Source organism: Patiria miniata, unplaced genomic scaffold (genome assembly GCF_015706575.1).
Source record: "Patiria miniata isolate m_02_andy unplaced genomic scaffold, ASM1570657v1 HiC_scaffold_1, whole genome shotgun sequence".
Classification (NCBI taxonomy): Eukaryota; Metazoa; Echinodermata; class Asteroidea; order Valvatida; family Asterinidae; genus Patiria; species Patiria miniata.
In genome coordinates this window covers 26,827,724-26,852,536 of record NW_024037047.1, presented here as the reverse complement: position 1 = coordinate 26,852,536, position 24,813 = coordinate 26,827,724, and the positions used below count along the sequence as shown (strand labels likewise).

Below are 24,813 nucleotides of genomic sequence, written 5' to 3'. Positions count from 1 at the left end.
ACTGAAAGTCGGCGATGCGGAACACCGACGGCTTTCCGCCAGAAACAAGTACATGTACATTTACATCTATTCCACTACAACCAGTCTAACGGAGGGAGCCGGAACCAGTCTAATGACAATGCCCACTTTCTCGAGTATTCTGAGAAACGTTGAACACAAATTTGGGCCTTTCGCGTGATTATGCAAGCGTTAGATTACCTTGTCTTACAAATACTGAACCGCCATTCGACAGGCAGGAAACATGGGGAACAACAACAATTATGGGACTGTAGGCATACCTCTGAGGATATCAAAGACGTGGAAAGAAAACTAGGCGTCGGTGATAGGCTGGAGTTTAACCGCGGTCTGTACGCACACTGGGGTATGTACGTCGGTCGATTCCAAGGGATGAGGCACGCTGTCGTCCATTTCGGTGTGTTCGAAAAAGGGCTGGAATGCCCCAAAAAGAAGAAATCAGGCAGAGCGTTTGCTGCCAGTCAGAAGCCAGAGATACGAGCTGACACGATTGGGAAGATTCTCGGCGGTTCTGGGGAGGTGAGGATCAACAACACCAGAGACAACGAAGTAGAGCCTTTGAGGCCCAACGACATCATTGAAAAAACAAAGTCAAATCTCCGAGACAAAACGCCGACTGCTTATAATCTGTATGGGAACAACTGCGAGCACTTTGTGAATCGTTGTCGGTACGGTACACCCCACAGTGAGCAGGTTTGTCTCAAGCGTTTGTTCAGGACAGCCGCAGGTTTCATATATCATACGTGAGTACCTAAAGCTAGCTTACTGATACACGTGCAAGGAGTCAATAATTTAAGTTAATCAACACTCCCCCCCCCAAAAAAAAAAAAATGTATACATCGATACAAACAAATATGTAGCAGAATTTTAGAAACTAACTCTTCGAGTCTTCAGCTTAGTAGATGTACTTTTTCGATGAAACTTAAAGCTAGGTTTCCGTTGAAAAACCTGCCTTCCACTTAATCAGTATGTTTTGATTTCAAAAACAAAACAAAAAATAAAGAAATATACGACCAATAAACAAACAAAAACATCTATTGCAGAAATACGACATTTTTGTTAAAGTTATTGAAACGCGGTGCTTGATTTTATTTATCAAAAAAAGAAAGAAAAAACACTGGACAAAATGGGACTAAATTCGTAAGGCTTGAGGAGCATGAAGGCCCGTAACAGAGTGCGAATCCAAATTTCAAATTTCTAGTAAATCCATATTTGTTTTTTATTTACAGCTTTGCTCCCCAGGATAACAAGTCCCAGCACCCAACGCGTTAGGAGGAGCCAATTACAGGTGCGACACAAGACGGACATTTGGGGGTCAAAACATTTACTGTTCGTGCTATTTTGGTCTAAATTTGAAAATTTAGAAAATCATGAAGATCCGCAATAAAATGTGAAGCGTTTTGAGCAATTTTCTAGCAATTCGCTTTGATTGTCTCTTATCTTTACATCTCTCTTCACAGCGATAATAAGGCCCTACACTCAACGCAGATTATTTGGTCGTTTCAACTACCGTACTTTTCCTGGAGTTCAACAGTTGGCCTGGTAGATAGAATGCCACGGAGAATGACGCGCCGAATTATTAGCGAACAGCGACACTATTAATTTGCCAGTGGTTCGACGAGAATTGAAGAGCCGAGTGGTGTCGTTAGGATTACATGCAGGGCATATAACACAATCTATAGTACATGTGGCACATAAAAAAAGGTACATTTAAACTAAAGTGATAAAAAAAACCTCGTCAGTTCAGTGATGAAAGGTCATAATCTAAAATTGACAATTGAGCATTTAGATACATGTTGTAAATAAGGGTAAATATAGTATAGGTTTTCTCGGTCAATTTCGGCAAATGAGCAGCCAATTTAACCACTTCGCTATTCTATTTCGCGCGAAATCAAATGCTACTGAAAAGGGTCATTCGATTTCGTTTTATGACCAGTCAAATGTACTGTTGCGTCATTCGATTTAACAAAATAATCATGCAATTTAACAATTCAACAAAGCAGCATTCAAATTCGCAGGAGCTTTTTGAGGCGTGTGTTTAGTCGTTCAAATTCATTTTTGGGCAGTCATTTCTGGAATTTGTGCAATCTAAAAAACGCTTTGTTCAATTTTTGTTTCCTTAACAATGTTGAAGGCATAAATACGGTTCACTTTTTGGCACTTGAGTCACTTTGCCGATGTACTTCGAAGACAGCTTTCGCTACAGTTTTACACGCATATTTCTAGAAATGGCAGCTCGTGGTCGCTACGCTAGAGTGGCCCAGGTAGATCGAGAAAGGTTGATTGAGGCCTTCGAGGGAAACGAGCAAGACTACCTTGAGCTTGCGGTCAATTTGAACATCAACAAGTCCACAGCCAGATCAACTGTTGCAACATATATGAGGACTGGAAGGCGAGAGACGCTGGCAAGAGGAGGAGCAACCCACAGACAGATGGATGATGACATGCGAAACCATCTGCAAGGCATCCTTGACGCTAATCCCGTCTTGACACTTCAACAAATGAAGGCTAGTTTGAGTGAGCATCTGCCAGAAAAGCCCCAGGTTTCTACTGCCACCATAGCCAGGGCCTTGGATGGGATGATGATTACACTGAAACTAGTGAAGGACGTCCCTGATGCAAGAAATTCCCCTGAAGTTCTTGATCAACGCGTCCAGTATGGTGAGTGGTTCCTGCAGCATCATGGCGCATCTAGTCTTCATTGACGAGACAGGTTATAACGTCTGAACTCGACGCTCCCAGGGTAGAGCTCCACGAGGGATCGCTGCAAGACGAGTCGTCGACAGACAACGAGGGAGAAATTGCAATGTCACCTTCGCTGTTTCTAGTGAAGTAGGCTTGGTGCACCACCGAATCGCATTCGAAACTGTGACGCGAGAGAGATTCGAGGAGTTTCTTGCGGACACAATTCAAGAGTGTGATGCAGTTTTCCCAGACGACGAACCCATTTACCTCATATACGACAATGCGAGGCCTCACGTGCGAGCCCAACTCCCTGAAGGTGCCAACCCAATGATCCAGCTGAAGCGCCTCCCTCCCTACTCCCCATTCCTGAACAACACGGAGATGGCACACTCTGCATTCAAGGCTGCAGTTAAACGCATCCTTGGGTTACCTGAGTGGCAACAACGTGTCGGAGACAGACAGGCTGCCCAGCAAGCAGGAATGAACATGCAGCAGTGGAGGTGCGATCTCCTTCAACAAGCAGCCATCCAGAGCGTTGATGTCATCACCCAAGTGAAGTGCATGCAGTGGTACAACCATACCCAAACATATATGCCAAGATGTCTGGCACGCCAACAGATTGATGGTTGAGGAAGAAACAACATAAACAATAAAAAACCAGGAAAAACATAAAGAAACACCCCATTCAAAAACAATACAAAATTAGGTCTTGGTCAGTTAACCAATAAAGATCCCCCCCCCAAAAAAAAAAGAAATGAAGAAGAAAACAAAGAAGAAGAAAAAACCTCATTGACCCCATGTAAAGTCTACTGGAAGCATAAATAAAGAAAACAAGGTTTGCCTGAATTAAAGTGAAGATACGAAACAGTTGCCTAGTACAGTTTATCTGTTTATTCGTATTTCTTTAGTCGTACTTATTTGAATTCTCTTTAAGCGAAATTGATTGCCTCTTTACGAAATTGAAAAAAAATAAGTCAGTAAAATCTCCAGTCGAACCAGCTTTGCTAAATTGAATGATGATTGTGTGTCACAAAAAAGAATGACGATATGCTAAATTGAACACAGTGCAAAAGGAATTTGAATGCCTCAAAACGAAATTGAATGGCCGAATTCTGAATTTGAAACGCAGTAACAACTGGAGAGGCAAAATAGCTTCAATTCGAACACACGAAAATTAAATTGGCTGCTCATTTGCCGAAATTGACCGAGAAAACCTATATAACGCTGAAACAAAAACTACAGAAGCATAATAACTAGAGTGAGAACTAAAGGATCACAATCACAGCTTATACATACTAGTCTTTGTTAGATAGTGCTTCAGTGACAAGTAAAAAGGGAGAGGACCTCTTGTTACAAAAAAAATCTCTCCGGACATGTATCTGTTTTGACAATGGTGTTTTGTATATATTTGTATATAATGTGTCTATCCATTGGATAATACTATTTCCAAAGTTAAACCTTTTCTTTTTTGTTAAAAGTGATACTTATTACTTTTTTGTTACATAGTGAATACTAAAATTGTATCATGCTTTTCCTGACAACAGAGACCACGTTCTGTGATGTCAATTTAGGCGCACACTCGAGTGCACTCTTCAATTTATTGGTTTTCTGTTCAAAATTACGAATTGAGAACATTACCTTAAAAGGGATTGCTTATTGAATTGCTATCACTGAACCTACAGTAAATCACTCAAAACAAAAACCCAGAACAAAGTTACCGGAAATTCAGCCTTGAATGACATCATAGTTATGGGACATGAATATGCATGCCATTATAGCGTAAATAAACCAAGACATCCAAACGCCCTTTTAATTGACTTTATGCGTACATCTTTAGAGTAATCAAATGATAATGGTATGTTTATTTTGTTTTCTTCAGAAGTATATATAGTTTTAGAGCGAAAGTTTCTGTGGACTTGGACCCGAATTACTTTTTCCTTCAGTTTTATTATTTCCATGAGGGTTTTCCTAATCCAACTCTTACATTATTATCCACCCATCGCCTTGAAAACAAAATCGTGAACTTTGGCTACGACATAAAAAGAGGGAAAGGAGAAATTGGATTATCCCAATTTGCCAGTGAATGGACTAAATCCGGCTGCATGGAATAGGTATTTTACATTGAGCTAAATATGAGGATGAACATGACCAAAATTTAGAGATCACTTCCTCGTCCCCTCGTGTTCAGACTGATCCACCTGTTTTTGAGTTCGCATAAGGACCTAATCCAACACCCACCCATAACAGGCGTAGCCAGCGGGGTGGGGAGGGGGGGGGGTGTTAAGGGGGCGGGTATTTACCGCCCCCATATTTTATAAAGACTGTTTTTTTTTCCATTCAAGTGCCCGTTTTCACCAGAGTTCCCCCCCCCCCTTACTTTTTTTAACGAGTGCCCTTTTTTCGAACAAGTGCCTTTTTTTACCCCAAAAAGTCGTGTCCTTATTGTGGCAGCGGGCGGTTACGAGTGCCCTTCTTTTTTTTAGTTTCGCGCATGTGTCGCTCTGAAAAGCGCCATATGTTGCCCATTAGTGTGCATGACCGTCTGTTTTGAACAGTGCCCCCCATCTGAAAATTATACCAACTATATATACCCCCCCCCCCAACCCCCGCCAACTGTTTGATTGTAAGGAAGCCAAGTGTCCGGAAGAAAAAAAAGTGTCTTCATTTCAGGATGGATGTGCGAGTGCCCGTTTCAAGAACCCCCCCCCCCCCCCAATAAAAAAAAAGATTTTGCTACGACCCTGCCACCCCTGTTAGTAAATACAAACGCCCACCTATTGTGATGGAACACGCGTGGACAGGTTTTTTTTATCTGCGTAACTGCAGTGTGAAAGGTAGACGATATAGGTGACTGGAAATTCCCATTTCTCAGCAGCACTGAACACAACGTTGGGTGAAAGTCGTCATTTTTTCCTCATCTTGCAAATACTGAACCACCTTATAACAGGAAGGAGACATGCCAAGCAACAACAATTTTGCGTTTGTGAGTAAATGGTATGCCTTTGGGGATATCGTAGACTTGGAAGAAAGACTATGCCTCGGCGATAGGCTGGAGTTCGACCGCAATGGTCTTTACGCACACTGGGGTATATACGTCGGTAGATACAAATGGATGGAACACGCTGTCGTCCACTTCGGTATATTCGAAGGAGGGGCGGCATTCTCCAAAAAGAAGACATCAGGCAGTGCATCCTCTGCCAGTCAAAAGCCTGAAATACTAGCTGATGCCATTGGGAGGATTCTCGACGGTGACAAGGTGAGGATCAACAACTCAAGAGATAATCAAGTAGAGCCTTTGGATCCCGACGACTTGATTGAAGAAGCAAAAAAGATGCACCGTGACAAAACGCCGATAGATTACAGGCTCCTCAGCAGTAATTGCGAGCACTTCGTGAATCTTTGTCGGTATAACAGACCCCACAGTGAGCAGATTCCTCCAGGAGTTGAGATGATTCTGAATATATGGAATTTTCTTCGATACAACATACCCCACAGTGTGCAGATTTCTCGAGGAGTTGAGATGGTTCTGAATATATGGAATTTTTTTCGATACAACATACCCGACAGAGAGCAGGTTTCTCCAATAGCTAAGCTTGTTCTCATTGAGGCAGCCTTAGGTAAGTAGCTTAATCTATAGCTCACGTGCAGCGGGCACGTTAACTGAAAACAAGACAGGGCAAGAGAAGAGCTGGGCTCAGAACTCACAAAGTTATATTCAATCAAATCTGAGTGGCTATCGGGGGCGAATCCAGATCAAGGGGGTTAGCTTTCAAGGCGGGGGGGGGGGGGTGTTAACAGGGCCGCATCATTAGTCCAACACCTCATAGGTCCGACGCCTCATTAGTCCGACGCCTTATAAGTCCTACGCCTCATAAGTCCGACATCGGAAAAACGAGGCGTTTAATTTGTCAGACTTACGAGGCGTCGGAGCTATGAGGCGTCGGACCTATGAGGTGTCGGACTGGTGAGGCGTCGGACTTATGGGCCTTTATTTGGTTGGGGGATGCGATTCAGTCGGACTTATGACGGAGGCGTCGGACCTATGAGGCGTCTGACTTATGAGAGGGCCCCGTGTTAACAGGCATTTGCTACTTTTTGCTGCATAATTTTTTCTATCTTACGGTCAAAAGGGTAGGGCTTAGACCCCCTAGCATCCATGTAGATCCTCCACTGGCTATTATAATAAATGTAACTTTTGGGGGAAGGAGAAGGAGGAGGAGCATGCATGTGTTCATTTTAATGCATAAAGAGGGCGCTGGGTTAGCCTCCAATCAAACTCCCGTTCGGTTTGAGCCCTTGCATTGGCGTTACGGGGAAATATTCGTATGCTCTCTTTATAAATAGGCTGGTGCTACTATGACTGAGCAAAATGTCAAAAGGCGCAGACAAGACGGAAAACCCCGAGTCAAAACCTGTTTTTTCCTGCTTGGCCGTGGTTTTTGAAAGACGTATTGTCCAAGCTTCTTGGGTCTAAATTCGGAGGTGCGATCATGAAAATCCGCATTGAAATGTGAATAATTTTCTAAACGACCCGTTTTCGGTTTGCTTTTAATTTACAGTTGTCTTCGCCGTGAAGATAAGTCCAGATGCTTGACGCAGATAATTCTGTCATCACCTCAAACTCCTTGGTGGAATACCACAGTTGAGCTGGTTAAGAATGCAACGGGGCATAAATTAGGAATCGTCAGCGTACATCGAAATACGCATGTTGGATGTTTCTGTTAGTTTAATTCCGTGTATATCTTTGTTACGTCATATTCTGTTAGCTATTACCCCAGTAACGAGTAAATTAGAAATGTGTTTGTGGACAAACACTAGCTGCTTCAACTGTTTGTGTTTTAAAACTAATCATGTGTTTTTAATAACGTCTTGATAATAATAATAATAACTGTATTTATATAGCGCTTTTTGCCAGAGGATACAAAGCGCTGTGGAAGAATGCAACTAAAAGCCAGGTAAATGAAGTATATGAACATATGAGACCCAAAGCCAGGTAAATGAAGTAAATGAACATATGAGACCCATTATGAAGCGCCTTTTTGCGAGGTGCTGCGGCGCATAATTGCTGCCACTGCAAGAAACACCGGGGCAAACCCCTCCTCCTCTTAGCGACAAGTGTTACTGGGTTCTCTAACGTGCATTACACAACACACGGGACCTACGACTTTACGTCCCATCCGAAGGACGAAGCAATAATGGTAAAATGCCTTGCTCAAGAGCACAAGCACCATGTTCCCACGGTCAGGATTTGAACCCGTGTGCCACGGCACACGAGTCAAACACCCTAACCATTGGACCACAACGTCAAACATACTGTAGCGAGACCAAGTGCACCGTCAGTTGTTGTTCGTCCAAAAGTTTGGCAAGGTGATTTGCATAGTGTGACCTTTGTGCTTCCTGCGCAAAGGCAACTTGTAACAAGTTTTCCTCTGTGGGCTTCGAACGGAGAAGACCAACATATATTTTGTCTAGAAAATGCTGTCGGTTTTGAGTTATACCACTGTGCGGAGAAAGATCTTAAAGAAACTTCCCAATGAGTATTGCTGTGTCATTTTATCGTTTTGTGAGAGAAATTGTGGTATTTCCGTGACTGTGAGACAAACATGATTCGTTGCATTGTAGTTGTATACTCGTGAGTAGCGCATGTACACAGTACAGTCACTGTCCAGCCATGTGTTAAACTTTGACATTCACATTACTATACTATTTTATTTCTCGGGAATAAATCAACAAACACATGCAAACAAATGACTAAAGTTACAACACACAAAAAAGCTTTAGATACATAAACAAACAAACAAAAACAAAATACCATTCAGCTCCCGAAGGATTGCCCAAAAGAAACATTGTTTCTGTCTAGGGGTTCTCCAAACTGACTGGCATACGTGAAAACAACAAGTAATAAATATAAAAAGAAGTTTTAACTATACAAAAAAAGTCAAATAAAGTTACATTAAGTTAAGAACAAGGTTGGTAAATTATATAATTATTAGACAAACAAATCAAAAGCAATTAAAAAAAAACCCAATTACCAGGTAAATTAAATGAATAAACAAATTAATATATACATTGTACTTCAACTACTAGTTCTACTACATGTCCTACTACTACTACTTCTAATAGATAAATAAATAATTAGACAAGTTGGTAAGTTAGCCTAATTAATTAATTAATTAGATAAGTGAGTAAATATTGCATTTTAAATTTCTTTAAATAAATAGTTAAATAAATGAACAAAAATTACAGTCTTACAATAAAAAAATAAAAAATAAAGATCTAAAAATAAAAATAAAAGTTTTAATTATAATTATGAAGGGGTTGAAGAAGGTTAGATAAATAAGTTCAATAAAGTGTACAGTGTAGAGCAAAGCATGTACATTATATGATTATTAATTGTATTAATGCGCTACACTGTATTTACTTTGACATTCTAGGGTGCACTGAACCAATTCAAGCCCCATTGAAAACAGTGTAAAATCAACAAAGTTCAGGGCCAAATAACATGCAAGCCGACATCACTGGGTTTCTCAAACAAAAATTAAATTATTGTCTTGTACTTCATCTTTTAATTTCTTTTCAATTTTGGGTAGATTAGCCAATTACCATTTTAAATATAGGTTTTCCCAGCTATTTTGACACATGTATCACACGAATTCCCTATATCGCTACTTTAATTTCGTCCTCAATCATCGCCCAGCTCACTTCTCAATTCGAATTTCAAAAAGTCACCTCTAGATTTCATTTAAGGTTTAGTATAATTCAAATTTTTAGCATACCGATTCGTCCAAAATCTCTGAAATTCGTCTCGTGGAGCAATCGGCGTGGAATTGACGAAGCAAGTTCGTTTTTTGTCATTCATTTTGTGTCATGCTGATACACTTCACCGTTCATTGATTAATGAAATTGTAATCGCTAGTATAATTGTGATTCTTTGAGTTGACAGATCAAACGGTTTGCTCATGTATAATGCATAGGAAACATAGCATACAAAAATCAATAAGGTATCCAAACACCCTTGAAAATAGAAATCAGAAGATTGAAAGAAAAGCTCATTGAGATATAAATACAGAACTGCGTTTTCAAACATTTCACTCATAGTAAGTCTAGTTTTATCTTCTTATAAAATGATGTATACACAATTATAGTTTTAGAAAATTACGATGTGGCGAATTGTGTCGTTATTTTTTGTTCGAGTTTTCATTTAGCACGGTTGATAGTTTTGTTTGCAAAATAGACCTTATGCGTTGCAGCCATCTGAAAGAGCATTTTTTTTTATTCAGTAACAATGAATGCATAAAAGATTCACTCATGCATATTCAAGCAAAAACAAAGACATTGTCCTCCAAGATGGCTGCTACGCATATTAGCTGTAATCGTCTTAACAATCATGCTAATTTCGTTATAATTAGAACTAAGTGGGTTTGAGGGATTTGTTTCCCCATGGAAATGGTGACATTACCTAAAGTTACACTTACAGCAATTGTAACGAGACTTTACTAGGCTCTGACGGTACTTTTGTATGTACATCATGAGAGCGTCATCTAATACCCAGAAATAGGAGTGAGAGCATTTGACTTAATATTTGTATTACGTATTCATTATTAGTTTTCTGTTAGTGCATGACAGCCGCCAATGTGCAATTGCCCAGGATGAGCCACACGTAGGATTCATATTAATTTGTAGAAACAAATAGCGCTTGAGTTTTAATCACAGTTATCATTTTCCGAGGGTGTCAAGTTGATCTTTAACATGGTTATTGTGAAAGATTTAGAATAGAGAATAAAACGATGAGGTGGAAAATATGTGTCTCGTTATTTTGAGTCTGCAGTTTATAGGTATTGAATACATTGGAGTTTCTTCTAAATCTTATGACCAGGGTACAAATCACTTTGCATTGTCAGTGGCGGATACAGGGCGGGGGTTTCAACCGTCCCACCCACTCGTTCAGCAAACGTCCCAACTTTATTCCTAAATTTCCTTCGAACGCAGGAGAAAGCGCCGTAGATTTCAACATTTTCTGTGGGAATTCCGCGGACCTCCTCCAGAGCCTATCACTCAGCCCCCCCCCCCTCCTCCCCCTCTCAACTTGACATCACACCCCCCCCTCTCGCCCGGTTCATGAAAGCAATATTCGTCCCTGACTACTCCATTTTTCCTTTCACCAACCAGGAAAAATGACTACGAATCGACGCCTATTTTGAATGTTTCATATAGGATGATACTTAGTCTAATTGTTTGGACAGTTATGTATGTATGAAGAATGCAACGGGACATAAATTATTAGCGAGCAGCGACTATAGTTTGCCGATGGAATCGTCGCCATACATTGAAATACGCATGTCGGAAGTTTCTGTTAGTTTAACTCGGTTTGTATCTTTGTTTACATCATTATTCTTGTTGCTAGTACCCAGCTTAAGGTAAAACAAGAGGGCCGGGAACTAAAAATTTAGAAATCTACGAAGTGGCGAAAAGGTGTGTTCACAAATGGATACAAATTATATCTTGCTGAGAATGTTTCTTTTGGAAACATTATCTTTGCTGAATATATATCTTCAATTTATTTTCTGTAGAAGCGTTAATTTAGTACGGTTGATAGCTTTGTTTGCAAAATAGACCTTGTCTTGTGTAATTTTAATTTAGTAACACAGTAACATGAATACACAACAGGTTCGCTCATGCATAAACAAAACAACGATATTGCTATCTAAGATGGCCGCTACGCATGAGGTCTGTCGACAGTAATTGTCTTAAGTTGTCAAGTAGGTTTTTTTATAACCTGGTATTTGTGAAAGACTTAGAATAGCGAAAACACGAATGAGGTGGGATTTTTTTTTTAGAGTTTACATTTCATCAGTATTGACATTGGAACTTAACAATTCACTCTTCGCGCTGTCAGTGACGGATACAGGGGGCAGGGATTCAACCCCCCCCCCCATTCAACCACTGATGTCATGATACTAGTACAATGGAGCCAAAAGAACAAATGTTATCAAACGTCCTCACTTTATACCCGAATTGCCTTTCAACTAACTAAGAGAAAACACTGTATATTTCAACATTTTCTGGAGGAAGTTCCCCCGGACCATCTCCTAAGCCTTAACTTAGCCCCCCCCCCCCACACACACACCCTTTTCACATCACCCTCCCCTCCTACCGTTTCCTCAAAGCAAGATTTGCCCATGACTGCTCCGTTTTTCCTTTCCCGACCGGACAAAAAATACAATAATTACGAGGGTTAAGTCTCGGTAGTCTGCAGTCCCATTGGTCCGAAGTCCCATTGGTCCGAAGTCCCATTGGTCAAACGAAACATAATACTGTGTAGTTCAACTTGTTCAGGTTGACTGACCCTAACCGGCTAACCCTAACTCTAATCCTATGGGGCATTGGACCAATGAGACTTCGGACCGATGAGACTTCGGACCAATGGGACTTCGGACCAATGGGACTTCGGACCAATGGGACTTCGGACCAATGGGACGTCGCACCAATGGTACTTCGGACTATGGAGACGTCCCCAGTTACGAGAAATACAGGCCTATTTTGAATGCTCCATATTATGATACTTAGTCTAATTATTGTTTTGACAGTCACGAATAATACCCTGTGCTTAAGACTCGTTTCAGACTATAGCATACCATAAATACATGTTCAGTGAAATCATTTTAAAGAAATGAGAAATGTTCTTTATAGATTGTTCCACGTCCAAAAAAATAAATAATCAGCATTCACCTTGATTTGTTTTGTTTTAGGCCGTTTTACTGTCTTTTACTCTAAATCTTATCGATTTTTTCTACAGATGTTGGGGATTTACATCTATGTTGCACAGCGCATTATTTAGGGATGTTCTTAGAATTTCCGTGCTGCAGCTTAAAGCGCACTTGAACTTTGGACCGCCATATTGTGGATACTAAACCGCGGCGTATAATGCGAAAGCCCTAGATGTGGCCACATATGGTGTAATCATAGAATCATGTAGACACTTTCTTATTGGCAGACCCACGATGTTGATTATGGGCCCGCCACAAACAAACAGTCGACAGCATTCTCACTTTCTGATAAAAATTCCTCATTTTTCGATTATATCAGCAACATTGAACTTCCAGCATTTCATGTAATCAAACGTATTAGTTTTCCTGGACTCAGAAATACCGGACCACCGGTCGATCGTTCCCGTCGGACTCACTGAAACCTTCCCAGAATTCCTATGTTTTTATATTGTTTTTTTTTTCGGACGTTTCAAAAATGATAAACGTGGAATAACTCGACAACCAAATAAGTCAAGAACATGGAATTTGAGAATTTAAAGAAAGACAAAAACTCTGAACAGGACTGCAAACATTTAATGTGCAAAACAACATTTTTTTATTTTTCATAAAATGACCCTTACAGATTGTTAGGTGACTACTGGCTAAATTCTGTGTACACCCAGTATGAGGCATGGTCCAAAGATGTAACCGACCAAGTTTCACATAAATTCGGTCAAAACTGTGGGAGAAGAAGCATTTTGTAGATTTGCATTAAATGACCACAAGTGACCATCAAATGACTATTGGCGAGATTTTATGAACGTGGCTAGGAAGGGCACGTGTCCAAGTTTCATTTGACGAAGTTTGTTTGAAATGGGCTGATTACTTTATCAGTAAGTGCCATTTAAAAAAAAATGATAAATTTGATCATGTGACCGCATTTGATCACTAATTGGAAAGAAGAAGAAGAAAGAAACGACTGAAATACAGTACCTTAGTCGTTGGACGACTAAGGTAAGAAGAAGAAAATAGAAACAACTGAAATACAGTACCTTAGTCGTTGGACGACTAAGGTAAAAATTACAACGAATTCACGCTTATTTTGAATGCTCCATATTATGATACTTAGTCTAATTATTTGTTTGACAGTCACGGATAAAGACGTCAAGACATATTATAATGGAGCTCGTTCACTCTCAAATACCCTGTGCTTAAGACTCGTTTCAGATTATAGCATAAAAAATATTATAAATGCATGTTTAGTGAAAACTTTTCAAAATTATGAGAAATGTTCTCTATAATTGTTCATGTATAATCTCCGAGATAAGCAACAAAATCATTCCCACGGCTTAAAACTATATAATCATCTTTCACTCTGATATGTTTTGTTTTAGGCCGTTTGACCCTCTTTTACTCTGACATTTTTTTCGAGATGTTGGGGATTTACGTCCATGTTGCATTACATACAGCGCATTGTTTAGGGATGTTCTTGGAATTTCCGTGCTGCAGCATAAAGCGCACTTGAACTTTGGACCGCCATATTGTGGATACTAAACCGCGGCGTATAATGCGAAAGCCCTAGATGTGGCCACATATGGTGTAATCATAGAGTCATGTAGACACTTTCTTATTGACAGACCCACGATGTTGATTTTGGGCCCGCCATAAACAAATAGTCGACTTATCCTCGTTTCTCGATCATCTCAGCAACATTGAACTACCAGCATTTCATGTAATCAAACGCATTAGTTTTCCTGGACTCAGAAATACCGGACCACCGGTCGATCGTTCCCGTCGGACTCACTGAATTATGAAATGGACCCGAGTTATTTAGTTTTTAGTTTCGATATATCAAGGAGGCTGTTTCAAATCTAACTGACTCTATCACATCTCATTCATCCATCCTCTATGAGAGTAATACAAGTTAACTTCAGCTACAAGGTCCTCCCATCATTTCCTAGCGATGATTATTAGGACTCAATCATCTCGAGACAATTTTTTTGTTGGTCATTCACTTCTCCAAATTGACTAAATTTAGTTTAACTTGCAATCCGGCTACATATATCAGCGGTACGTAAGAATCAATTTCCCACAAGAAGGTGCAAGTAAAAACGTATTAATGAACAAGTTGTGGAAGGGAGGGCTGTCAACGCAAATCTTACTTTGCGTCGAAAAATAAAAACAAAATGAAGATGCATTCAAATAGTGTTCTTAAAAAACAGCGATATCAACTAAGCTAAATGCTGACAGGTTATTTGTTAAATTAATACTGCGCATTGTTGTTCTTTGAACAGGCAAAAATACATTGTTTTGCAAATGATGTCCACTACCTTTACATTTAGAATTATATGCACCTGATTGTAGTTTGCCGTTTATTTTTTTCAATTGAATTGCAATCCCATTAAGTTTTATCGTATTTTTATCGTTAATATGACATAGATGTAGAAATCCACGACGTGATTAAATAGCCTGGTAGTTGATTTAATAGTCAAAACATTTATCTGTTTTCAAAATTGTGTATAAATATTAACTTCGCTGTATAAAATATATGTGCAAGTTTATATAAGACTTTTACATTTAGTGTGATTGATAATGTGTGATAGTGTGCACATTTTAAATAATCGGTTTTTGTTCTTCTGAACTAGGTCTGTTTTAAAGATTTTTAGCATGGAATTATCGAAGTGTGCCCATGTACGTATTTTTGTTTAGTTCAGATATTTCCATTGGTTCAAGACCTTGTTCGTTTTTATGATCGAATGATATACGAAGAACAACGCTAAATTATCATGCTTTTGGCTGCTCGTTAATAACAATGGCATGTTAATTTTACTGAACGTAGTCAATACCCAGACCAATTGTTTGCTGAAACAATTAAACTGTAATATTTTCTCATTTTTCTGGGAGACAAGATCCAAATGTCGGACGAGAGTCAACTTGATGATGAAGATGAAAGGGACATTTGTTTACTCACCCTGTACAGACAAAATAGCACAAACACCAATCAGGTATCCAAACAACCTTGAAAATAGCAAAAAGAAGATTTAAAGTAAAGCTCAAAGAGAAACAGAGCTGCGTTTTCAAACATTTCATTTAAATTAAGTCTAATTTAAAACATTTTGTAAATAAAAAAACAACATTTCTTTATAAATCGGTCCCTTTATCTCCGAGATAAACAACCTCATCATTTCCACGGCTACACAATATAATTAGTATTCACACCGATTTTTTTCTTCACTTTTTGTTGCTGTTGCCATTTTACCCTCCTCTGAACTCCTCTGAATTTCAGTGCTGTAACAATCGCACATGAAGTTTGGATCACCATATTGTGGATAATAAACTGTAGCGTAAAAAGTGAATAGGCCTAGAAGTGGCCGCATAACATTATGATGCAATGATTATCATAGAAACAATGTAAACATTTTTTTTACAGATAGACCCGCGATGTTGATTATGGGCCCGCCATAGACAAATACTCGATAGCGGGCAACAGTCTCTCCTTCTGAGAGGAAATCTAATTTCTCGATAATCTCAGCAATATTGAACTTCCAGCCTTTCATGTAATCAGACGCATTAGTTTTCCTCGATTCAGAAATACCGAACTACCAGTCCATTCGTTTCCGTCGGACCCTCTAAACAAGGACCCCAATTGCTTTTCCTTGTATCGTTATTTCAAAGAGGGTATTTCAAATGCAAATTATACAATCACTCCCCATCCACTCTTGGCCTTGAGAGCAATAATATTTAACTTCAGCAACAGGGTCTTCCCCTCCCCTCCAGTCCCTCCCCCCCCCCCCATCAGGACTCAACCATCTCGAGACAAACTACTTTTGTCAAACACTGTTCCTAATTGACCGAATTTAGTTTAGCTTACAATCGGTGACTTGTGTCGGCGGTGCGTAAGAATCAATTTCCCGGTTGACAGATTGGGATCATACCACAAGGGGGGAAGTCAAAACCGAGCATGTTGTGGAAGGGAGGGCTTTCAATAGAAACCTTGTTTTGCGTCGAAAAAAGCAAATGAAGATACATTCACACATTTTTTTCACAATATCTGTGGAAATCTACTAAGCTAAATTTTGACAGGTTATTTGTTAAATCAAAACTTCGCATTGTTGTTCTTTGAATAGGCAAAGATACATTTTTTTTTAGCAAATGATGTCCACTTGCCTTGAATGCCTATTTTAAATATTTTTGGACGGCAAAAGGTGTTCAAGATCACGCACTTGATTTATCGTCCATTTATGAATAGAACTGCAATTCCATTCGTGTAATTTTTTATCCTATTGAAAATATAACAGATGTAGAAATCTACGATGCGGAGAAAAACGTCTGGTGTTTGATAAAATGGGTCAAACATTTATCTTGATTAAAACTTGTGCGTAAACATTTTCTTCGCTGTAAAAAGATATATGTGAAAGATAGTTTCTATAAGACTTCTTAATTTAGTATGATTGATTGTGGTGTTTGCAAATTTTAAATAATTGTTTTTTGTCCTTTTGAATTAGGAGTGTGTTTAAAGGATTTTTAGCAGGGAATTATCGAAATGTGCCCGTATGTGTCTTTCTTTTAGTTCAGATGTTTCCATTTGTTCAAGTCCTTGGTCATTTTTATGCTCATGAACGAAAACGTTATGCGAAGAACTATGTTAAATTATCATGCTTTTGTTGCGTTTATAACTCAGAGTTCTTGGTTGCTATTAGCTATAATCGTTTTGTTTGCTTTTATTACTTTATTTGTTCATTATTAGTTTATGGTGAATTCACCAATACACAATTGCCTAGGATGCTGTACATTTAAGATTCATTTTTAGTTAGTAGGAAAACCATTGCTTGAGTTTTAGTAACAGCAATAATCTTCTAAAGTTGTCAAATAATAGCGTCGTTATTGTGAAAGATGTGGCAATAGAGAAAAACGAATGAATGTGAAAAAGTGTCTCGTTATTTTCAGTCTGCAGTCTGCGGTATTAACATTTGAGTTTAATACTACTACTTAATCCCTGATGAAAATCATTTTGAAATTTGAAAACAAACTGGAGCATTCCTTTATTTAATTCCCCTTTATCGCCGATACAAACAATCTCATCATTCCTACAGCTGCAAATATATCACCGTGATTCACACTGCTTTTTGTGCCCGTTTGACCCTCTTTTACTCTGAATCTTATCTATATTTTTTACGAAGTTTGGACCGCCATAGTAATAGATACTAAACCGTGGCGTATACAGCGAACATAAATTGCCATATAATTAGCTTATTGTGCAATTATTGGCCCAATGTCAGCACATTTTGTATTGACAGATCCGTGATGTTGATTATGGGCCCATCATAAACAAGTATTCGAAAATACATGTTTAGTTGATATCAGTCTGACTGTCTGATGAGAATCCTCATTTCTCGTTTATCCTAGCAACATTGAACTTAGTGCGATTCGTGCGATCGATCCTCGTCTTGGAAATACTGAATCAAACGTTTGACAGACAGAAGACATGGGAAACAATTTTGGGGTTATAGGTGCATGGCATAAGCCTTCATTGTCGGATATCAGAGCATTGGAAGATGAGTTATGCCCCGGTGATAGGTTGGAGATCGACAATGGCATATACGCGCACTGGGGTATATATGTCGGTCGATACCAACATATGGAGCATGCAGTCATCCACTTCGGCATGTTCGACAAGCGGGCGGCATTCTCCAAAAAGAAGATATCAGGCAGTGCGTTTGCTGCCGGTCAAAAGCCCGAGATACGAGCTAACACGATTGGGAAGATTCTCGGCGGTTCCGACAAGGTGAGGATCAACAACTCCAGAGACGAGCAAGTTAAGCCTCTGGATCCCGACGTCATCATCAAAGTGGCCAAGGAATTGCACCAAAACAAAACGCCAATTAATTACGATCTTTTCAATTATAACTGCGAGCATTTCGTCAATCTTTGTCGATACGACAAACCTCACAGTGATCAGAGTACTGACGCTTTGCTGACGATCGGTGTCCTTGGTTTGATCGGAGCAGGTGCAGGTCAGTATCGAGAGCTAGCTCTCTTACACAATTTCAATGGTACATTTTAGAACACAAGCAAGGCAAGCCCGTAAAAGGTGGTCCTTGAGCGCACATCATTCTATTCAATTAATCAATTTATTTCTGAATAAACATGAGTGGCGATTCAGCTTCGGCTCAAGGGGTAACTTTCGGCGGATAGGGCATAAGATACATTAAATTTTGTTCAACATGTTTTTCGTATGTTTGCGGCCAAGGGAGGAGGGGGATATGGGGGTCAGACCCCTTCAACCAACCCTTAACTCCTAGAGATCCCACCATGGGTATTAGCTGAAAATTGTTCATGCGTCCGATTTACACACTGGCACGGAGTAAGCACATTCATTGCCGTTACATATGAGGAAATCTCACAGCATTGCTTGGCTCTCTTAATTTGTGACAGTCATAGAGCTAGTGATACAGCCATATATAGACACAAAGATGAAACTGGACGCGCCCTCTGGGACTCGCAAAACATCTCTAGCACGACACGTTAAGAAGGAAATAAGGCCAAAACATGCCTTGATGGAAATGATTTAAAAGGTTGCTTTTAAAGACGTAAATGAAATGTGAATCGTTTTAGCTTTTTTTAACAAATCGTTTTGATTCTCTTTTAATTTACAGTTGCTGTCGCCGCGATGATAAGTCCCAACTCTCATCGCAGATAAACTCCTGGAAGGCTACCGTAATTCAGCTGGCAGGGAATGCCACGGGAAATGACCCACCGAATTATTAGCGAACAGCGACATCATTATTATGTCAGTGGTTCAGTCGACGAGAATTTAAGGATAGTGTCGTACGGATAACAACAATTAGTACATAAAAAAAGTTAACACAGAACCGGGCTATAAAGTTAAAAAAAAAAAGCGGGGGGCTAGTGTTGTGTTGTGTCTGTCTAGTGCTGAAAGTCAACAATCAAATTGACAATTGACAAGAATTATTGGAAGGGAAAAAAATTATAGAACATTAAAAAGAAAAAAAAAGACACGTTGTCGGAAGGCTAAAAGTCACAATCACAGTGAAACTATTTCTGGAAAGCATTTCAGCGTCAGGATTTAAGCTTTCTTATAAAAAAAACGTTCAAATCCAATTCGATTTGTATACATAGTCTTGATTATCTGCTGCTGATTTTTTCAATTTTGATAAATTCTGATGTAAATAAGGACGTTCGGCCCCTATTTTGTGTAAACATTACCCTAACTGATTAGAATAATAACAATATGTGTAAAACAATTATTCAAAAGTCTTAATTTCTAGTTTTTGGTTGATTTTGTCATTGCAGATTTGCAATTAATCATCTTAAAAATCACCAATGAGTAAATACTTACGACGACCTAATGACCTCAGATCCATTGTGAAGTTGTGCCAACAAAAAAATCTGTACAGAATGTGATTGCTTGAATTTTTTAAAAAGTGCAAAATATCTGCACTAAAAAGGTAACGACGAATATGCGTTTAATTATTTTCACTGACAGTTCATAGTTCTGCGACAATGATATTCTAACAAGGCTTTTAATGACATTCATTTATAAAGTGGTCAGCCGGGTACAATTATTACAATTGTTATCGAGTTCAAAAGAGTTCGATACCGGAAAGTTTCCCTTCGCAAACCTAAATTAATAGATGTTTTAGTAAATTCATCCATTGTTTCCAAGGACCGTATGAGTCCGTCACTTGATGAGTGAAAACACGGACACTGCAGTAAATAAGTCATACTTTCATAACACAAACCTGTTTAATAGGAAATCGTCGACAGTTAGAGACCTTTGAAAACTGGCATGAATGAACTCGAGAAGGGTGTGAATGGGTCAAGTACATTCATTGTAAGCACTTAATTGTGTCTGTGTACATACAAGTTATGCTGTGCACAAAATAGGTCTATGCCGATTGCAGATGTAGGGGAATTCCCATGATATGTGTGCAAACAAGAATACAAATTGCTCTCCTTTTGTCGATTACCAGGACAATTTGATATCAGCACGGTTGAAGCCTTTTATGCACGCAAATTTACAGTTATCAAATAACTAGTCTTCAGAACTAAGGGAGAGTTTATAGGAAGATTCGTTTTGTAGTGCTTAAATGGCCTGGGTTCCTTTTCACCCAAATCCAATTTACACAATCACATCTCATCTATCCATCGGCTTGAAAGCAAAATCGTGCACTTCAACTACAAGTTCCCCAACCCCAATCCCACCCCCTTTCAACAATTCCTGGATGTACCACTCAGGGAAAAGACCAAATTTCCCCGGTGCCCAAAATAACTTTGAGCGTTCGCAGTTACAGCCTCACTCCTGCCAGTCAATAGAAACGATCACGCGTGACATTGAAAGATCACCCATGCGGAACATAGACCGATTCTCGCCACAAATAACAAGCATTCGATAACACAAGTACTAGCCTTTAGTCAAGTCCCACGCGCTTACCCGGACACGTGACGCACCCCGGATGCTGACAGTGGCACGTAAAATGACTAGGACAAGCGGCGTAGCCACGAGGACCTTTACCATCTGGTGGAGAACGCTTATGTTTTTCTTTACATTTGTCTACCGATTTCGTAGACACATGCATAATGCATTACCCGTTGTGAATTGACCAATGAAAATGCAGAATTACTAACGTAAATCGAGCAGCCGTCGTCTGGCGCCAGACAGCCATGGCGCGCGTGCTGTTGCTGGTAACCGCAAACCACCGTTTGATGATTGGTTTATATTGCTTGATTGATATTACGTGAATAAATGAATAAGTGATTAGTTCCACGAGATAGTAAAGGCCCTTGCGGCTTTGCCGCTCGTGCTAGTCTTTTTACGTGCCAGCATCCAGGCTGCGTTACGTGTCCGGATGGTCCGGGTATAGGCGCGTGGGACCTGACTAAAGGCTACACAGGTACAGGAAGCGAGAAACGGTCTAGCATGGCAATCCCCACTTTCTCGACAGTGTTGAACTCAACGTTGTTAGGCTTCTTGTGAGAGCAGACGCGTCATCAGCCTTCCTCGTCTCGGGCAATACTCAAGTAACTGAAGCAATAGACAACATGCAGGACATGGCGAACAACAACAATATTGAGCTCGTGAGTAACTGGCATTTGCCTTCACCTCCGGATATCATGGAATTGGAAGACAAAGTATGCCTCGGTGATAGGCTGGAGTTCGACCGCGCCGGTGGTTTGTATGCACACTGGGGTATATACGTCGGTCGATACCATCATATGAAACACGCTGTCATCCATTTCGGCATGTTCGAAGGAGGGCCGGCATTCTCCAAAAAGAAGATATCAGGCAGTGCGTCATCTGCCAGCCAAAAGCCCGAGATACGAGCTGATACGATTTGGATGATTCTCGGTGGTTCTGGCAAGGTGAGGATTAACAACTCAAGAGACTCTGAAAGACAACTTCGCAGTTCCGAAGCCATCAGTGAAAAGGCCAAGAAAATGCACCGGGACAACAAGGGGATAAAGTACGATTTCTTAGACAACAACTGCGAGCATTTCGTGAATCTTTGTCGATACGGTAAACCCCACAGTTCGCAGGCTGCAAAGCTGACGATAATTGTTATCTTGGTTATACTGGCTGCCCTAGGTAAGTATTTCAAGCTAGTTAAACTTTTTTTTTTGGTGATGTCATACTATTGTTTAATGTGTAGATTATTTTTACGATCATATATTACATTTTGCTGTATATTCGTTAAGAATTTACAGCAAATTGTAGATTCGGATTCGTAACAAACCCAGAAGCACAGGTACCATTGTGGATTCCGGAATTAAGTAAACATTTTGCGACTATTATACTGCTAAAAACAAATTGAGCGATAATGTTGCGAACTATAGAATCATTCTGAAATTTGGTAAGATTTTGTAATCGCCATTTAAGTGGCTGTTTATCAAAATACATCAAAATGGATATTAACACAAAATGACATGAATTGATAAGTTGACTTGCTTTTGGCTGTGAGACATAAACGTGTACATTAACTATTAATACGTACGCATAAGTAATTTTTCGAAAGTACACTTATTCAAAAACACGGAGAGTGGGGTGATGCATGGGACTCATTTGGATAAACCTTTTTTTTTAAGAATTGTTGAAGTCAGAGAATAGACTCGGAGGTGTAGATTCATGCTAATAATCGACTCAGCTTCGCCTCGTCCATTATTAGCACGATTATACAGTTCCTTATACAGAACGCACACAGTTCTATTCAATAAATTCTGAATAACTATCAGGAGTGAGTCCCGCTTTGGCTCAAGGAGTGTGGCTTTCAAGTGAAGGAGGGGTTGACAGCCATTTGTAACATTGTCCTGCATAATATTCATTCTTGAGGACATGGACAGCCATTTGTTAATTTGAATGCATCATTTTGAACAAATGGGGCGGGGTATATATCCGCTTAAAAAAAAACCTTCCGCTATTAACGCGGTGGACCAGATTTACCTACCCGGCTCTGTTCATCAGCCTACAAGAAGTTCAATTAAGAGTCATGTAGTCAGTGAGACACAAATATGAAGAAAGTGCGCCCTCTAGGACAGCAAAATATCACCAGGCGCGGCACAAGACAGACATTTTGGGGCCCAAATATTTGTTCATGCAAATTATAGAAATACATGTAGTTGGTTATGATGACGTACTTTTAATGATATGTGAATCGTTTAGCAATTTTCTAGCAATTCCTTCGATTTTCTTTTAATGAACAGGTGTCTTCGTCTACATGACAAGTTCCAACGCTCAACCCGATGATTCTGTTACATCAACCGCTTCGTGGACCACCTCAGTATGACCTCAGTATATAGGAAGAGAATGCCACGGGAAATGGAGCATTAAATTATTAGCGAACATCGACATTATTAATTAATTTACAAATGGTTCGACAAAAATTGATGGGAGGTGTCGTAAAGATAGTTAGTATTGTAAACTATTTTGTTTACTACGTGGTTAAGAAAATTTTGTTTTCATGAAATTATTGAAATAACCCATTTTTGTTTTTCTACTTTCAGTTTCAGTGAACATGTATTTAAATACATATAATTACACTTAAGTGTCATGCTTTTTGGTGGTTTTATAAAGTTTGGATTTATAAACGAAAGTTCATGGCTACATGAATGGCGTAAAATGAACTTGAGGTCACGTATTGTCAGCATTTGGTTGTGTGTGCGCACAATAGGGCCTCTGCCGATTGCACGTGGTGGGGAATTCCACATGATGTTTGTGTAGACAAGAACAAATAGCACACCTTTTGTCGATAGCCGGGACAGTTTGAAATCAGTATGTGGGAGTCTTCATGCATGCAAATTAATACTGCATACGTTAGTGTATTGTTAATATTTTGAGTGAGGCAAATGATGTCCATAAGCTTGAATGCTATGTGGACGGCAACAAGCATTCATTTGAAAAAGTACCGTATACACTTGCTGACATACTTTAGGCCGAATAAAAGAAAAACATGTTTCTCGTCCTGGGTTTTTGAAAAAAGGGAGGAAGCGGGGCTTTTTTTTTTTTTCTTTTTTTTTCAAGATGGCCGCCGTTTTAAAGTTTCCTGCAACCGTTGGTGTTCCACTGTTCAAAGACATTTTTAAAAATGAAAGACAAGTTGGACAAGAGAACTGAACATATTTACAGTGTCATTTAGAGTTGTGTTGGTATTTGTTCTTATTTTCCAATGAATTTGTGGATTTATTGGGTGTTTTTTATTACATTTTTCAAAAAAATAAATAAAAAAAATCCGGGCGGCCTCCAAAAAGGAAGCGGGCGGGGACGAGAAACGTGTTTTTTTTTTTACTTCGCCTTACCGTTCATTGATTAATGAAATTGTAATCGTTAGTACAATTGTGATTCTTTTAGTTGTCGGGTCAAATGGTTTGCTCATGTATGAGGTATCCAAACCATGGGCGTCGCGAGGGGTGCCCCCCTGGAAAACGAAAAGAAAAAAATAAATAAACAAGGAAAACGGGAAAAAAAGGAAAAAGAGGTGCAAGCCATATTGCTATTAATTTGATGGGGGACGGAGGACAAATGCTCCCCTGCTCACGCTCAGAAAAATGATAAATTGAGAATATAATGAAAAAGTTAAGGATTTTTGGGGGGAAATTTGCTTTGCCCCCGCCCCCCCCCCCGGAAAAAATGCCGCCGACGCCCATGATCCAAACACCCTTGAAAATAGAAATACGAAGATTGAAGGTAAAGTTCATTGAGATACAGAGCTGCGTTTCACTTATATTGAATTTGTCTATTGTCATTCATTTTATGTTGTTATCATTACATTTCGTTTCTGGTGACTGAAAGTGCAAACGATTAAAAAAAAAAAAAAAAAACATGTTGAAAACAATGGGAACGTATTTTTTTTTA

At 39.5% G+C, this 24,813-nt stretch overlaps 4 protein-coding genes across 4 annotated transcripts; all 4 read left to right on the top strand.

Annotated features, from left to right (window-relative positions):
• The first annotated feature begins 180 nt into the window (after positions 1 to 180).
• LOC119732506 (phospholipase A and acyltransferase 2-like) lies at positions 181 to 1,262 on the top strand. Its single transcript, XM_038206046.1, has 2 exons — positions 181 to 708; positions 1,245 to 1,262. The coding sequence occupies exons 1-2, from the start codon at positions 181 to 183 to the stop codon at positions 1,260 to 1,262; spliced, it is 546 nt and encodes a 181-aa protein (XP_038061974.1).
• A 4,266-nt stretch (positions 1,263 to 5,528) lies between these two features.
• On the top strand, positions 5,529 to 7,294 carry LOC119732502 (phospholipase A and acyltransferase 4-like). Its single transcript, XM_038206031.1, has 2 exons — positions 5,529 to 6,317; positions 7,260 to 7,294. Exons 1-2 carry the CDS (start codon positions 5,657 to 5,659, stop codon positions 7,292 to 7,294), a joined length of 696 nt encoding a protein of 231 aa, XP_038061959.1. The 5' UTR covers positions 5,529 to 5,656.
• Positions 7,295 to 17,931: 10,637 nt separating this feature from the next.
• On the top strand, positions 17,932 to 18,773 carry LOC119732491 (phospholipase A and acyltransferase 3-like). Its single transcript, XM_038206021.1, has 2 exons — positions 17,932 to 18,460; positions 18,697 to 18,773. The coding sequence occupies exons 1-2, from the start codon at positions 17,932 to 17,934 to the stop codon at positions 18,771 to 18,773; spliced, it is 606 nt and encodes a 201-aa protein (XP_038061949.1).
• Positions 18,774 to 21,327: 2,554 nt separating this feature from the next.
• LOC119721560 (phospholipase A and acyltransferase 1-like) lies at positions 21,328 to 23,352 on the top strand. Its single transcript, XM_038191675.1, has 2 exons — positions 21,328 to 22,053; positions 23,166 to 23,352. The coding sequence occupies exons 1-2, from the start codon at positions 21,510 to 21,512 to the stop codon at positions 23,246 to 23,248; spliced, it is 627 nt and encodes a 208-aa protein (XP_038047603.1). The 5' UTR covers positions 21,328 to 21,509; the 3' UTR covers positions 23,249 to 23,352.
• Positions 23,353 to 24,813: the final 1,461 nt, after the last annotated feature.